Source organism: Mercenaria mercenaria, chromosome 10 (genome assembly GCF_021730395.1).
Source record: "Mercenaria mercenaria strain notata chromosome 10, MADL_Memer_1, whole genome shotgun sequence".
NCBI lineage: Eukaryota > Metazoa > Mollusca > Bivalvia > Venerida > Veneridae > Mercenaria > Mercenaria mercenaria.
This window is the reverse complement of record NC_069370.1, coordinates 23,753,167-23,770,667: the sequence shown is the minus strand read 5'-3', so window position 1 is coordinate 23,770,667 and position 17,501 is coordinate 23,753,167. Positions and strand designations below refer to the sequence as shown.

At 36.6% G+C, this 17,501-nt stretch overlaps 1 protein-coding gene across 1 annotated transcript; it reads left to right on the top strand.

The window, feature by feature from the left end:
- Positions 1-1,490: 1,490 nt before the first annotated feature.
- LOC123559650 (39S ribosomal protein L40, mitochondrial-like) lies at positions 1,491-15,953 on the top strand. Its single transcript, XM_045351630.2, has 5 exons — positions 1,491-1,632; positions 7,332-7,412; positions 9,145-9,300; positions 10,513-10,711; positions 15,092-15,953. Exons 1-5 carry the CDS (start codon positions 1,595-1,597, stop codon positions 15,260-15,262), a joined length of 645 nt encoding a protein of 214 aa, XP_045207565.2. The 5' UTR covers positions 1,491-1,594; the 3' UTR covers positions 15,263-15,953.
- The last annotated feature ends 1,548 nt before the right edge of the window (positions 15,954-17,501 follow it).

The following is a 17,501-nucleotide window of genomic DNA, read 5'->3' as shown; positions in this document are numbered from 1 at the left end:
TTGTGTGAAGTTCAGTACATCCCAGAATATACGTCAAAATTGTTCGACGACTCATTTGTTTTGTAGGAGGAGTATCCGAAGCCCCATAATCTATCCCTGCACATCCATTCGTGGTGGCCCAAATTTGAAAGAGGCTGGGGACAAGGCATATATGTTCTCGAACTCCATATTATTGCATCTATCTATCAAACTCCAATTTTTGCTTAATCCATTCCAAGGACATAGACAGCGTGTAGGTAATTTAATCATAAAACTATCAGCAGAAGCTATCAAATAAAATGTTTAAAACATGACGAAAAGGAAGGTTAATGGCCTTGGCAATGTTGCTGATAGCGGGACATACAACAACAACATAATCAGTTTCATTTATATAAATTTTATTCTCGACAACAACTAGATTTTGTAACAACAGGGTCCTGTATCTGATTTTGAATGGGTAGTACAGGAATTCGGCATTTTAGTTTTGATGTTATTCTGTAGGCGATATTTAAACATATCTTGAAAGATATATGACCTCCACTTTTCTCATGATTTTAAATCTGATTTCGATCACACAATAGCTTTGCAGCACATGTACGATTTATCATTAACTCTTATTAAATATTTACTGAAAACTTGACAGGTGATAGATTTTAACTAGAGGTATTGTTTAAAATACTAGTATGAATTTTGTAACCTAGTTAGATAGAGCTTTTAGCAGACGTATGAATTTGATAAACATATTTTACATCGAGAATAACAGGAAAACAGAAACGACTTTATATCATTTATAAAATATCTACACTGAAAATTACATGTTTAGAAGTGCAAGTATGTAAAATAATTAGTACATTCCTTTTGTCTATCTTGGTTTTGGCAGGAAGATCTAATACGTATTAGTCGTTCCAGCTTTTGGTTAAAGGAATTACTACGCTTTAAATAGTTTAGCACTAATCTATTGGTTTTAGCAAAGAAGTATAAAGTACATTAGTTTATTTTTATAGCTCTTTGGTTTTAGTACTTGGAATATCCTTTAATCTGTCAAATGGAAATTTTAAATAGAAAATTTCAGTTAAAATCAACAGAAAAACGTTGCGTTTTAAAAAGACGTTAACTTTTATTGGGGTTTAAAAAGACGTTAACTTTGATTGGGGTTATTACAAAATTTTATGAATGACAATAAAACTTACATTTCTATAGAGATCTAGCTATTCTTTTTATGAAATGTACCCTCTTGTTGCTTAACAAAATCTCTTACAGAAGATATGAAAAGTGAGAAAATGTCATAAAAAGACAATGCGTAAAACACAATGACCACCTTTATTCTTCAAAATAAGTTTGAACGGACAAAATTGTCTGGTACGCCTATGTGCTGTAGTGTTCATACAAGGAACGCCGTAGAGTATGGTATAGCTTTTACAGATTATTATTGTTAAATAAATAATTTATTACTGATTGTAAGAATGAATAAATAGATCCTTGATAGTCTTAGAAAATAAACTATATTATTAAGGTCTTCTTTGACCAAGTTTCAAGTTTTATTGTACAAACTGGCCCATATGGGCATTAGCAATACAATTAAAATATTTCGTTCAAAATGATTTTTTAAAAAGCAATGGCGACCTTGGCGACACTGAGGGGATATTTACTTAGGTAACTTGTGTTTTTTGTAGAATAACTTCGGATTCATATATCCTGTAATGTTGCGAATAATTCTTTAGGTTTTATTTTACTTGTTTATGTTCAGTGCTTCTGTTGATGTGCCAGGACAGTAATTTGTTATATGTTTCCGCGAGGAATGATTAGCAGTAAGTTAGGTGAGAGGAAACTAACTCGACTTCCATAGGCTGCCTTATTGTAATGTTTCCGGTCATGGGCCTTTCCTAATATTTAAACTTTTGATGCCACCTACTCAGGACGAAAGAACCATCCAAGAACTTTAAAAAAAACTGCAAAAAATCAGGGATAAAATTTAACTTTTTTCCCACTAGATCTAGCAATTTTTTGCTAGTGCCATTTTTCCCTAGCAAAATGGTGGGTTCCACTAGCAATTATTTAAAAGTTGTCTATGTGCTAAATTTATTAAGTTGTTCTGTCAGCTTCAGAGATGTTATATGTGGTTGTGGATCTCTGAATGGACGCGGCCATCAGAATATAAAAATAGCGTCAGTTAAGGTATGGTAGCCAGAACAAGTTGTTTTGTTGTTGTTTGGTTTCATATAAAAGTTTAATGTTCAGCTCCGTTTCCCTCTTTTTCACGGTCTGAACAGGCCAGGACTTTTTTGTTTCGGAAGAAGGAGCCAAAGTACTCGATGATTCTTTGGATTTTTGGCAGGACTTGGAAGTTTTAGGTTATTTCAGGTCGCTGCCCGTGGTGTCAATAGCACTTTTGGTCTCTGTGGGCTTATTTCGCCCAAAGAACTCCATTTTCACAATTGCAAATCAATGACCAAAACGAAAACAAATATCGTCTACTTAATAATTAGATATCTGATAATTACATTTCTATAAAGCGACAAGCGTCTACAAGTGGTCACATGATTATCAGTAAAATAACTACCCCAGAAGAGTTTTGAGCAATGGATTTGTCGATTTTCGAACTTGATCGCGATAATATACGAGTCACCTTCGCACTTCTCCGTAATCTGAAGTAGGCGGAGCTTAAATTATGCTATCGTGTATTCCAGTCAAGTGTCAACAGGCCGATAGCGGATAACTGGAGGAGTGTGGAGAGTGTGGATGAAAAAATCGGGCGACTTCAATTTCGCTTTGATGTTAGATTAGAGCGTAGTGGGGAGCTACAAAGCGACTATTTCGCTCAAGTCGTTCCCTAGCTCAAGCCCTGGAGTGCCATGAATTCCTACTTGCATTTTTAGCTCACTTGAGCCAAAGGCTCAGGGTGAGCTATTGTGATCGCTCAACGTCCATTCATCACTTTCCTTTAAACAACATCTCCTAAACCACCAGGCCAATTTTGATGAAACTTCACAAGGATGTTCCTTGGATGGTCTTCTTTAAAAATTGTTCAAAGAATTGAATTCCATACAGAACTCTGGCAACCGAAAGGAAAAACTTTAAAAATCTTCTTGTCCAAAACCACAGGTCATAGGGCTTTGATAATTGGCATGTAGCATCATCTAGTGGTCCTCTACCAAGATTGTTCGAATTATCCTCCAGGGTCAAATATGGCCCCGCCCTGGGAGTCACATGTTTTACATTGGCTTATATAGCATTATAAGGAAACCTTTGAAAATCTTCTTGTCCAAAACCACAAAGCCTAGAGCCTCAATATTCGGCATGTAACATCATCTAATGGTCTTCTATGAACAGGGATCATCCTAGGTCAAAATTTTAGGGAGAAGTGACTTCTCCTTCCACAGAATTTAGGGAGAAGTTGAGGAATTTAAGGAGAAGAATAGGCGTAGCATTCAGTTTCCTGCCTATATATATCCACTTTCTATGGCTCTAGCTGTAACTTATAAACAGTAATTATTTAAGGAAATTGATTCTTGCATTATCATTTTCATGAATTTCTAAATAAAGTATACACTTAGCTATGAAAAAGTCGCCTTTAAATTTTTATCCGAAATTTACATGTCCGAAACTCGTAAATTTAACAGGTGCACGATCAAAACCCTGTGAAAATTTTCATTCATGTTTCGATTCTCGTGCTTTTATAATGCCTGATTTTTGCATCAACTTGTTCAGATTTATACATTTAATTAATTTATTTATTGATATTTTCGAAAATAATACCAAACTCGTAGATAATGGCGATCTTTTTACAATATTTTATACGGCAGTTCTGACGTCCGCGAAATCATTTTTTATCCACAGTACCTGAGCAATTCATTTACAGAAATTGACCGTCATCATGGTAATTGAAATAATTTTTTAAGTAATCTTTAATAAAATGAAAGAATAATATACAACTGTTGCATAAGATCATGCTGTCGTTAAGTTTATCGGCTTTTTACACGCCGATTGAAAATTTTCAAAATGGCGGCGGCTTACAATATTATTGATTGACACTGTGGGATATTAACACTACGATTGGCTGAAGTTTGACAGGCGAGAAGGCAGGGTTGACCGGATTAATCGATAATTTAATCTACAATATGCATCAAGTTTTACAATTTTAAGTAAACAGATAATAACTCGCTGAAAACTCGGCGATTCGGATTTCGCCCGGAGGCGATAATTAGGGGAAGTGGCCGACTTTAAAGCGACGATATCGCTCAAATCGCCTTGTAGGATGATCTCTGATGAAGTTTGTTCAAATTATGCCCCTAGGGTGAAAAGAGGCCCCACCCCGGGGTCCAAATGTTATATAGGAAAAAAAACTTTAAAAGTCTTCTCCTCTGAAACCACAAGATCTGTGCCTTTGATATTTGGCATGTAGCAGTGCATTATGGTCCTCTATCAAGATTGTTCAAATTATTACCCTGGAGTGAAAAGAGGCCCTGCCCCGGGGGTCCCAAGTTTTACATAGACTTGTAGAGGAAAAAACTTTAAAAAATCTTCTTGTCTGAAACTGCAAGGCCTAGGCTTTTGATATTTGGTATCCTTGGGGGGAAGGGAAGGTGGCGTCCACAAACTTTGTCTGGAGCATTTCTTCTTTATGCATGGAGGGATTTTATGTTACTTGGCACAATTGTTCATCATCATGAGACCGAGTGTCATGCGTAAGAAGCAGGCCCCTTGTTCACAAAACATTTTTCGATCTCAGCTGAGTTTGAGTTTGAAATTTTAATATCAGTTTTACGAAAACTTCAAGGTAAAATAAATTCCAACTGAGACTGACCATCAATACTAAAACGCCATTTGAAAATAGTTAATAACTTTTGGAAATTCAGTTTTAAATATGCTATTTAGATACAAATGACATATAAAGATTCATTATCAAACTCAGCTGAGACTGAAAAGGTTTTGTGAACACAGGGCCAGGTCCCTAGGTCTAAAGTCAAAGGTCAAATTCAAGAATGCCTTTGTCCTGAGTATTTCTTTTTCATGCATAGAGGGATTTTGATGTAACTTAGCACAAATGTTCACCACCATGAAACAGAGTGTCATGTGCAAGAACCAGGTCCCTAGGTCTAAGGTCAAGAACACACTTAGAGGCCAAAAGTCAGATATAAGAATGACTTTGTCCGGAGCATTTCTTCTTCAGGCATTGAGAGATTTTGATGTAACTTGGCACCAATGTTCACCACCATGAGATGGAGTGTCATTCGCAAGATCCAGGTCTAAGGTCAAGGTCACATAGGCCAGAGGTCAAATTCAAGAATGACTTTGTCTGGAGCATTTCTTCTTCATGCATAGAGGGATTTTGATGTAACTTGGCACAATTGTTCACCATCTTGAGACAGAGTGTGATGCGCAAGAACCTTGTCCCTAGGTCTAAGGTCAAGGTCACACTATGTGACTTAAGAGGTTAAACGTCAGATACAAGAATGACAACTTTGTCCAGAGCATTTCTTCTTCCATGCATGGTGGGATTTTGATGTAACTTGGCACAATTATTCACCATCATGAGACGGAGTGTCATGCGCAAGAACAAGGTCCCTAAGTCCAAGGTCAAGGTAACACTTAGAGGTCAAAGGTCAGGTACAAGAATGACAGAATTTGTCCGGAGCATTACTTCTTCATGCATGTAGGGATTTTGATGTAACTTGGCACAAATGTTCACCACCATGAGACTGAGTGTCATGTGCAAGAACCAGGTCCCAAGGTCTGAGGTCAAGGCCACACTTAGAGGTCAAATATAAGAATGAAATTTTCTTATATGGCCCTTTAGTGGGTTGATGAATTTTCGTTTGTCAGCTAGTACCTTGAGATAGGGCCCGTCTACTGTCTTTATTATAGATGCTCAAACCATATAATCTTGACACAGTCTGTACACCTGTCATGATTAAGGTCACTGTTAGGGTTTTCAACTTATGCTGAAAACTCACTTTCTCTGACCTAGGACTTTAAGATTTGATGTGTGTGTAACTGGCATAATTTAAAGACCTACCGTTGCATATTTTTCAGTCATAATGCATCATTCCATATAATCAATCATGGATTAGAGTAGTTCTCAAATCGTGGGCTGAGCGCGAAACTATTGTATCTTGTTCTTTATTCTTATACAGTTACAATAGTTTCGCGCTCAGCCCTCGAAATGCATCCAACACATTTTACACCAATGAGAGGTCACTTTACATAATATGTTGTAGTCCAAACTGGAATCTAGGCAGATCCGGAATCTGCCTAGACCAAACTAGAATTCCAGTTTGGTCTAGGCGAAACTAGAATTTCCTATTTGGTCTACACCAATTCCGGATCTGCCTAGACCAAACTAGAATTCTAGTTTGGCTAGAGCGATTCCAGATCTGCCTAGGCCAAACTGGAATATTTGTTATGAACTTAAAAAATTATTTGTAATAGATGAAAATCGATATTCTGGTTTATATTTTTTGCATTAAAGCATTGAAGAATACCAGTAAGAACAAAAGATAAATATAAATGCCTTAATTGGTTAAGTAAAGTAAATAATTACCAATTAAGGCGTTAAAAATAAACAAAGATGTAACCACATATATTGCCCATGTATACTTTCAAGCTCACATATCATTGCATAAATTTTATGTTCAATTTATGATGTAATACAAGTTTGAGAGTCTTACTGGCTACAGAATGTCAAAACAAAAAGAAAAATTCAGTGAACTTATGGATAATTATCTATCTTCAAGAAGATTCCAGTTTGGCCTAGGCAGATCCGGAATTGGTCTAGCCTAACTAGAATTCTAGTTTGGTCTAGGCAGATCTGGAATCAACCTAAACCAAACTGGAATTCTAGTTTGGTCTAGGCCAAACTAGAATTCTAGTTTGGTCTAGGCAGATTCCGAATCTGCCTAGATTCCAGTTTGGACTATGACATATACACAATTATTATGGAATACCCTATACATTTTCAGCCAATCAGGAGCCATGTGAGTTGTTTCGGCCAGACATAAAGAGACATTTTTTTCTTGTTCTATGAACAAAAGATTGCTCAAAATGATAAAATAAACATTTATGAACTGAGATACGATTATCTTTTTACTCTGAAAATTACTGCCAATATTTAAATTTTTTGTGGCGGGACCTGTCGCGTGAGATAGAGCTAATATTTCAACTTAATCAAGAAATACAGGATATATCAATCTCCATACTTCTATCATTTCACCCAGATGGTTCAGTAGCTACTGATAAATGTTTCGGCAAATTGCCTGCATGTTGTATATTTTATGAATGCGCTGATATTTCTGTTGATGTTGGACTTACTTCTTACCCCCACCCACCACCAAAGTCGCATGTTTTCATTTCAGACTTCAAGTGAGTGAAATTTCCAGCAGATGTGGTTTGCATACAGTTTCTCCATTATATTTCCATACAACAAGCCAAGCACAGTAAGTATCAATCAATTTTAAACACTGCCTTTCTTCATTATTGGTCAAGGAAGAGTTCTGTAACAGATTATACTTGACACAGCATTTGAAATTACTGTAAATTTGAATAATAAGTTGCTTGGTATATTTATATTGATATTGCACAATTTTAAATGGATCCTGAAGAAACTTTATACATATGGCCTAGTACACAGTAATATACAGTTGGTGTGAGCTATTTTGATCATGCTGCGCCATTTGTCTGGTGTTAAGTTTTGTATGCCACCAGTGTTGAAAACCTTGGAGGCATATAATCTAGAGTTTGAACTGTCCATTGGTCAGTCACACTTTCTTACCTACCCAACTCCTTTGTTTCAGTCCAGTTCAAATAAAACCAAAAGTACTTGGCGGCTGCACATATAGCGTCCATGTGGTCTGCCCACGGTGATTTTACCAGTATTTATTTGAAATTCTTTACATATATATAGCCACAAAATGACCCACAACTTTCAAATGAAATGCTTCTTTATAATATTCAGAATATTATATTTTACATTGATGACCCATTGTTTACTGATGAAGTCTGTCCTAGTTTTTGAGACATCAAGTATGTCATTTAAGTTATTAAAAGATGGTGGTTTTCTAGAAGGTTCCATAAACTGGGTGTTTACATTATTTTAAAATTGGGTTATTCTAGACTTTCCCAGATTTTTTTTTCTTGGTGATACATGAAAGTGCTGGAACCTTCTATGAATGAGAAACTGCCAGAAGACAGTTGTATTGGGGGTATTATTATCCCCCGACAAAGTCGGAGGGATATAGTTTTGGCGTTGTCTGTCCGGACCCATATCTAGGAAGTGGTTGGGAATATTTAAATAAAACTTAATATACATGTTTACCACTATGAGGTTATGCGGCCCCTTAAGTTTCAGTCAGATTGCCCAAGTAACACCTGAGTTATGGCCCTTAGAAGTTTCTTGTGTTAACTATATAGGGTACTATAAATATGGCAATTTCTGCTTCATAACTTGTGATAATATTATATTTGACCTAGAACTATGAAACTTAAATTGAATTTAGATAACCATAATGTGGGTGAGCACACACAATTTTGTCCATATTTCTTTACTAACTTCAGAGTTATTGCCCTTTAATTGGTTAAAAATCCACAGATTTGTACATATAACAAACCAACCAATTGGCAGAATTTCATTAAACTTCTTTCATTCTTTTCCATGAACATTTATTATAAAAATGTGAAGTCACCTCCCCCCAAAAAAAGAATTTTCCATTCCTTCTTTTAAAAAATGTTATCTGTTCTTTTAAGTTCAAATGTTCATGTTAAATAGCAACACTTGGTGCCAAACTACTCGAAGACAATATTTCGTTTTTAGTTACACTTCAAGCTCACATTTCAAATAACTCCATTTAATTCTAAAAGCTAAGCTTATTACAGTAAACATATTCCATTCAAAATAATTTCATTAGTCAGGATCAACGTAACATACATTTATTATGTACACTTAAAACATTCATTTTCTGTTAAATTGATTTTGTCTAAATTAAATGAAATTATTTGCTTCTTAGTTAAGTTAGTAACATACTTAACTTTTTGCCGAATATAATTTTTTGCCATTACTCACCACAAACCCTTTCGGTGGGGGATACCAATTCATCGAATTTGCTTGTTTACATATAGTGATAGCTCTAGTTAGTAAATATGATTAGATGTGTGTATATTGTTTATTTCAAGGAAGGTGAAGACCAGTCTCAGTCCACAGTTGATACAGAGAAAGAAGAAAAAGCTTGACAGGGCTTTAGTAAAGCATGAGAGACGAAGTGAGCGTATCCTTAAGCCCATTGACGAGAATGAAGTTTCTGTTCCTTTGAAAAGAGATGTCCGAGCGGGGTAAGTATTAAGACAGGAAGAGCTGGATTTGTCTTCATAATTTGCAGTCACAGCACAAGTAGTAGTTAGAAGTACAGGAAACTCTTAACTGAAATAAGTTGTAACGTTATATAAACTGAAATGTTATTTTGTTGGTTCACAGCAAAATGTATTTATATAGCTCACCTTAGCACAAGGTGTTCAAGATGAGGTATGAGGGTCCAGCAAAAAACTTTGTCATTGACATTGGGTTTCAGGAACTTGTGCTGCGTTTTATGAAAACTATTTTTACTGCGAACCTTCAAAGTATACAAACAAATCATTCTGCAGTGTCAGTGATTTTTAGCTCATCTGATTTTTTGAAAAAAAAAATGAGTTATTGTCATCACTTGGTCGGCGTCAGCGTTGCCTGGTTTAAGTTTTATGTTTAGGTCAGCTTTTCTCCTAAACTATCAAAGCTATTGCTTTAAAACTTGCAACACTTGTTCACCATCAATAGCTGACTCTGTACAACAAGAAACATAGCTCCATCCTGCTTTTTGCAAGAATTATGGCCCCTTTTGGACTTAGAAAATATCGGATTTCTTGGTTAAGTTTTATGTTTAGGACAATTTTTCTCCTTAACTATCAAAGCTATTGCTTTGAAATTTGCAACACTTGTTCACCATCATAAGCTGACTCTGTACAACAAGAAACATAATTCCATCCTGCTTTTTGCAAGAATTATGACCCCTTTTGGACTTAGAAAATAAGATTTCTTGGTTAAGTTTTATGTTTGCGTCAGCTTTTCTTCTAAACTATCAAAGCTATTGCTTTAAACTTGCAACACTTGTTCACCATCCAAAGCGGACTCTGTACAGTAAGAAACATAACTCCATCCTGCTTCTTTCAAGAATTATGGCCGCTTTTGGACTTAGAGAAATATCAGATCTCTCGGTTAAATTTTATGTTTAGGTCAACTTTTCTCTTTAAACTCAAAGCTATTGCTTTAAAACTTGAAGCAGTTATTTGCCGTTAAAAGCTAACTCTGAACAACAAGTACCTTAACTCTATATTGCTTTTTGCAAAAATTATGGCCCTTATTGGACTTAGAAAATCATGGTAGGACAATATACAGAAACAAAAAATCAGATGAGCATCTGCACCCTCACGGTGGTGCTTTTGTTTTCAGTTATATTTAAACAAAATTGTCATTCTTGAATGTAAGATAATTTTCATTCTTCTTTTTTATAGAACTAGACAGCGTGAGAAAATGGTTTATACATCTGAAGAGCTTGAGTCTCAGGTTTTACTTGAAAAGGATTGGTCACGGTACAAGATGAAACAACATCAGGCTGAGCAGAGTGCATGTGCTAGAATGAGAGCCGCTCAAGAAAAGGCTCTAGAAAAACTAAAAGAAGAGTCTGAGGAACTGTATCAAGCAGCAATAAGGGTAGGTTGAAATTTTGACCCAGCAGTTGTTTTTAAATGAACAAACTATTTGACTATTTTTCCTTAGTAGAAAAGCTACAACAGCAGTCTTAGACAGGCAGCTGCTTCCATTCTATAGTTTGGCCACACTTACCAGCAGTGTAGACAGGCAGCTGCTTTCACTGTGTAGTTTGGTTACATTCCCAGCTGTCTAGACAGACAGCAGCTGTTTTTGTTCAGTAGTTTGGATGTATTTACCACTAGTCTATACAGGCAGCTGCTTTCATTCTGTAGTTTGGTCACACTTAGCAGCAGTCTAGACAGAGACCTGCTTTCATTCTGTAGTTTGGTTACACTTACCAGCAGTGGAGACAGGCATCTGCTTTCATTCTGTAGTTTGGTCACACTTAACATCAGTCTAGACAGGTAGCTGCTTTCATTCTGTACTTTGGTCACTCCAGCAGTTTAGACAGGCTGCTGCTTTCATTCTGTAGTTTAGATACACTTACCAGCAGTCTATACAGACAGCTGCTCTCATTCTGTAGGTTGGTTACACTTACCAGCAGTCTAGATAGACAGCTGCTTTCATTCTGTAGTTTGGTTACACTTACCAGCACTCTAAACAGGTAGCTGCTTTCATTCTGTACTTTGGTCACTCCAGCAGTTTAGACAGGCTGCTGCTTTCATTCTGTAGTTTAGATGCACTTACCAGCAGTCTATACATACAGCTGCTCTCATTCTGTAGGTAGGTTACACTTACCAGCAGTCTAGATAGACAGCTGCTTTCATTCTGTAGTTTGGTTACACTTACCAGCACTCTAGACAGGCAGCTGCTTTCATTCTGTAGTTTGGTTACACTTACCAGCACTCTAGACAGGCAGCTGCTTTCATTCTGTAGTTTGGTTACACTTACCAGCACTCTAGCTTTCATTCTGTAGTTTGGTTACACTTACCAGCAGTCTAGACAGACAGCTGCTTTCATTCTGTAGTTTGGTTACACTTACCAGCACTCTAAACATACAGCTGCTTTCATTGTGTAGTTTGGTTACACTTACCAGCACTCTAGACAGACAGCTGCTTTCATTCTGTAGTTTGGTTACTCTTACCAGCACTTTAGACAGACAGCTGCTTTCATTGTGTAGTTTGGTTACACTTACCAGCACTCTAGACAGACGGCTGCTTTCATTCTGTAGTTTGGTTACACTTACCAGCACTCTAGACAGACGGCTGCTTTCATTGTGTAGTTTGGTTACACTTTAATACCAGCACTCTAAACAGGCAGCTGCTTTCATTCTGTAGTTTGGTTATACTTACCAGCAGTCTAGATAGACAGCTGCTTTCATTCTGTAGTTTGGTTACACTTACCAGCACTCTAGACAGACGGCTGCTTTCATTCTGTAGTTTGGTTACACTTACCAGCACTCTAGACAGACGGCTGCTTTCATTGTGTAGTTTGGTTACACTTTAATACCAGCACTCTAAACAGGCAGCTGCTTTCATTCTGTAGTTTGGTTACACTTCCAGCAGTCTAGATAGACAGCTGCTTTCATTCTGTAGTTTGGTTGCACTTACCAGCAGTCGAAACAGGCAGCTGCTTTCATTCTGTAGTTTGGTTACACTTACCAGCACTCTAGACAGACAGCTGCTTTCATTGTGTAGTTTGGTTACACTTACCAGCACTCTAGACAGACAGCTGCTTTCATTGTGTAGTTTGATTACACTTACCAGCACTCTTAACAGGCAGCTGCTTTCATTCTGTAGTTTGGTTACACTTACCAGCAGTCTAGACAGTCGGCTGCTTTCATTCTGTAGTTTGGTTACACTTACCAGCACTCTAGATAGACAGCTGCTTTCATTCTGTAGTTTGGTTACACTTACCAGCAGTCTAAACAGGCAGCTGCTTTCATTGTGTAGTTTGGTTACACTTGCCGGCAGTCTAGACAGTTGGTTGCTTTCATTCTGTAGTTTGGTTACATTTACCAGCAGTCCAGACAGTTGGCTGCTTTCATTCTGTAGTTTGGTCACAATTACCAGCAGTTTAGACAAACAGCTGCTTCCATTCTGTAGTTTGGTTACACCTATCAGCAATCTAGACAGACAGCTGCTTTCATTCTGTAGTTAGGTTACATATTAGAATTATGTGTGTTTTTTTTACTTTGAAACTTGAAGTTTCTTGGTTAAAATTTTTGTTATGCCCACTTTACTTGAAGCAGTAGCTAAATTTTCCTCCCCTTTGTCTTCTCCCCTTGTTTAGTTTTATTGTACTTGACTCACATAGTTAGGCCATGCTGGCCTCTCTTTGCTAAGTTTTATTGTACTTTACTCAGATAGTTAGGCCATGATCTTCTCTCCTTCCCAAGTTCTATTGTACTTGACTCAGATAGTTAGGCCATGTTGACCTCCCCTTGCTAAGTTTTATGGTTTTAAACTCGGACAGTTAGGCCATGGTCTTCTCTTTGCTAAGTTTTATTGTACTTGACTCAGATAGTAAGGCCATGTTGACCTCCCCTTGCTTAGTTGTATGGTTTTTGACTCTGACAGTTAGGCTATGGTCTTCTCTCCTTGCTATGTTTTATTGTACCCCCCGACAACAAAGTTGGAAGCGGGGTGGGGTATACTGGTTTCAGGTTGTCTGTCTGTCTGTCTGTCTGTCTGTCCATCTGTCTGTAGACACAATTTTGTGCACACCAACTCTCCTCATCCCCTTGACACGATTTAATGAAACTTCACAAAAGTGATCAGTAACAACAGTAGTTGTGCAGGATGCATGTTAGGTTCTTTCAGAATTTTTTTTTGAGACTTTGTTTTTTGTTTCTATGCTATATACATGGACACAATCTTGTGGGCACCAACTCTCCTCAATTATGACTGTATCTTCATGAATCTTTGTTAGAATGTTACTCATGATGATCTCAAAGTCAGTTTGAATCTGGGTCATGTAGGGTCAAAAACAAGGTCACACGGTCAAATCAAAGGAAAAGCTAGTTAACTCTCTAGAGGCCACATTTATGACCATATCTTAATGAAACTTGGTCAGAATGTTAATCTTGATGATCTGTAGGTCAAGATCAAATCTGGGTCAGGTGAGGTTAAAAACCAGGGCCCGTATTCATAAAGAATCTTAGATAGAAATATATCTTAGAAGTCATCATTTTCTAAGTTTTTCTCATTTTTGACTTAAAATGTGTCTTAGAAACATTTTTGCCTAAGAATTGTTCTAAGAACGAAATCTGGCTTAGAAATTATCTTAAGTAGGTGATTTTTCTCTTAAAATTTAAGACAGGTGGCCACTTATCTTAACTTTTAAGAATTATCTTAGAAAAGTAAAAATGAAATGGACGCCAATGACCGCAGTTAACAGTTTTTCATGAATTCCATCTTTACTGTATAGACTTTATTAAGCTTAATTTAACTTGTGACGGGCTTTCCGCGTCATAGGTAGCACCTAATTTCATATTAAATATAGACACAGAAATAAAACTAAGAAAAACATTTTCTTATACTTTTTTCGCTAAGATTTCTCTAAGTCGCTTTATGAATAAGAACTTAAAAATTTCTCTTAGCTAAGTCTAAAAAAAATAAGATAAGAAATATCTTAGAGTTGATTCTAAGATTCTTTATGAATACGAGCCCAGGTCACCGGGTCAAATCAAAGGAAAAGCTTGTTAACACTAGAGGCCACATTTATGACTGTATCTTCATGAAACTTGGTCAGAATGTTAATCTTGATGCTCTTTAGGTCAAGTTTGAATCTGGGTAATGTGGGGTCAAAAACTAGGTCACTGGGTCAAATCAAAGGAAAAGCTAGTTAACACTTTAGAGGCCGCATTTATGACCATATCTTAATGAAACTATCTTGATGATCTTTAGGTCAATAGGTCAGGTGAGCGATACAGGGCCTTCATGGCCCTCTTGTTTAGTAGTACACAGAAGTCTTCCCCATGATGAGAGACTATGTGTCATGCACATAACCCATGGTTGTCCATAAAAGGTCAAGGTCACTATTGAAGGTCAAGTAAAATTGTTTTTTCACTGGTAGGGGACTTCTGTACTGCCACTGCAATACTCGGTCACTTGTACTTGACTCACATAGTTAGACCATGGTCTTCTCTCCATGCTTTGTTTTATGGTTCTTGACTCGGATAGTTAGGCAATGAACTCTCTCCTTGCTTGGTTTTATGGTTCTTGACTCAGATAGTTAGGCAATGAACTCTCTCCTTGCTTGGTTTTATGGCATGTGGCACACATACAAATGTAGTAAGGCCAAATTCTCCTCTCCTTGCTTGGTTTTATGGCATGTGACTCAGATAATTAGGCCTTTGTCTCTTTACCTTATGCCAAGGTATTATTTTAATTAGCGAGAGATTGTTTGCATTGTAGATTATTATCTTTTTCATTGCAGTGTGATGAATCGCTGTTCCCATATACGTTTAAAGGCCCTGTGAATACACCACCTAAGCTAGGCTATTATGCAGCAGATGGAAATTATATAGACAAAACAAACTATTTTGAAGATGACTCTGGCTTGTTTGATGACATTGACATTATTGAAAAGAGGAAGAGAGTCCGATGATAATTATAAGTTTATTGTGCAGAACTCTGGAGCCAGATATTCATAATTTTGGTGAGAAAAACAAAAGTTTGAGATTCAGCAGAATATAAAATGCAGATACCAAGTTTCACGAATGCTCAGTGCCAGTATTTAAACTGTTCACTTACTTGGGATACAGACAAATCCTGATTACCAATGGTAGGACTGATCAGTATGCTTTAATGACATTAAACAATTTGTTATGCCTATTGCTTTGCAACATAACATGTCTTGGCAGAAATATACACATGTATAAAAAATAGATTGTATTGGAATAACTGAGGTATTTGTTTTTGAAATAAATGCACTTGTGGCTATATTTCAGTGTTTTTATGTAACCTAAGACAAAGAAGAAGTAACAGTTTACATAACTGTTTGTCTGCTAGCGGCATGTGATTCTGCCTTTGTGACCAGTGCAGACTGATCATGGTGTACACTGTTAGCTGTTCAGTCAGTAAATTTTCAGGCAACACCCCTTCAAACTGAATGATAGACCAGTCCATTATTTTTAAGAAATTTTAGAAGGTGAAGGATAAAAACCCAAGTTGCTTTATCAGGCTCAGCCAAAGGAGATATGCTGAATTATGTTGCCTACATGGTTATACTGCTGCTACTAAGATTAGTTGTCATAGCATAACAAGCATGTACTCGAAAATAAAAAACTGTAACTCTATAGTGTTATTTTCCTTTTCTTGCTTTTCTCTCCATTTCTAAAGTCAGTATGTGCAGGGGCTGGGCCCATTATACCCAAGATCAAGGTCACCAAGGTGTTATACTTTGGTTGTTTTTAAGGTTTTAAGTTTCGGCAACCTTTGTTTTTCTGTCATATCTTTGTTACTATTGCTTATATCGTACTGTAAGTTCACATAAACATTGCCCAGCATACAAACAAAATATGTACAGGGGCTGGGCCCATTATACCCAAGATCAAGGTCACCAAGGTGTTATACTTTGGTTATTTTTAAGGTTTAAGTTTCGGCAACCTTTGTTTTTCTGTCATATCTTTGTTACTATTGCTTATATCGTACTGTAAGTTCACATAAACATTGTCCAGTATACAAACAAAGTATCTGCAGGGGCTGGGCCCATTATACCTAAGGTCAAGGTCACAAAGTTGCTATACTTTTTTTATTTTCATGTTAAATTTTTTCGAAAACTTAGTTTATAGACATATCTTTGGTACTTCAAAATATTTCTTTATAATCATCATCTGCATGTGTGGTACAATCTCCATAACTCTAACTGTATTTTTTTTTGACAGAATTATGCCCCTTTCATACTTAGTTTTTTTTGGAAATCTTCGTTTTCTTGATATAACTAGTACAATATAAGATAAAGACTTGAAACTTAAAATTTATCTTTACATTCATCATCTGCATGTATGGTAGCAATCCCTATAACTCTGATTCGTATTTTTGACCAAATTATGCCCCTTTCGTACTTAAATGTTTTGACAAACTTCGTTTTCTGGACAAAACTTTGGTACTATATAAGATAATGACTTGAAACTCAAAATATTCTTTTACCATCATCATCTGCTTGTGTGGTAACAATCCCAATAACTCTAATTGGTGTTTTTGACAGAATTATGTCCCTTAGAGTATCTTGCTTTTAAAGTAGAGGTCTCTTATTGAGACATATATTCATTTTACTGTCAAATCGACAAATAGTGGAGCGTGCTGTCTTACGGACAGCTCTTGTTTCAAATGGTTCTGACTGATTTTAAGGGCTCTGGAGTTAAAGATACAAAAACCTTAAAATAGCTTCTTCAGATTGTAGTGCTTGATGGGTTATCACCAAAGTTGGTCTGTAACATTCGTGTAAGGTCTTCTCTCAGATTTGTTCAAATGGTTACACTTGACTTACTTTAGGGAGCTAAAAAGAGCTAAAAATAGAAAAAAAAACATTGAACAACTTCTCATGAATTGGATGGAATGTCTCCAAACTTTGTCTGTAGCATCCTTCTAAGGACCTCTCCTCTATTTGTTTAGATAGTTCTGCTTGATTGAAGCAGCAGCCAGAGTTGAAAATAATTCAAATGTTTTACCTTGGACCCTTTTAGGGTCGCCAGAGCTAAAAATAGGAAACCTTTAAACATCTTCTTCCAATTCTTTCTGAATTGCCGGGTTGATCTTCATCAAACTCGGTCTGTTGCAACATAAGGTCCACTTTTAAGTTTTTTCAGGTTTGGGCAAATATCATTAAACAACTTCACATGAAC

Bases quoted from the DNA above. Each gene is read 5' to 3' on its own strand.
- LOC123559650 (XM_045351630.2), top strand. From the start codon at position 1,595: ATGGCGACCTTGGCGACACTGAGGGGATATTTACTTAG. The intron at 9,301-10,512 runs GTAAGTATTAAG...TCTTTTTTATAG, and splicing joins AAAAGAGATGTCCGAGCGGG to AACTAGACAGCGTGAGAAAA. The intron at 10,712-15,091 runs GTAGGTTGAAAT...TTTTCATTGCAG, and splicing joins TGTATCAAGCAGCAATAAGG to TGTGATGAATCGCTGTTCCC.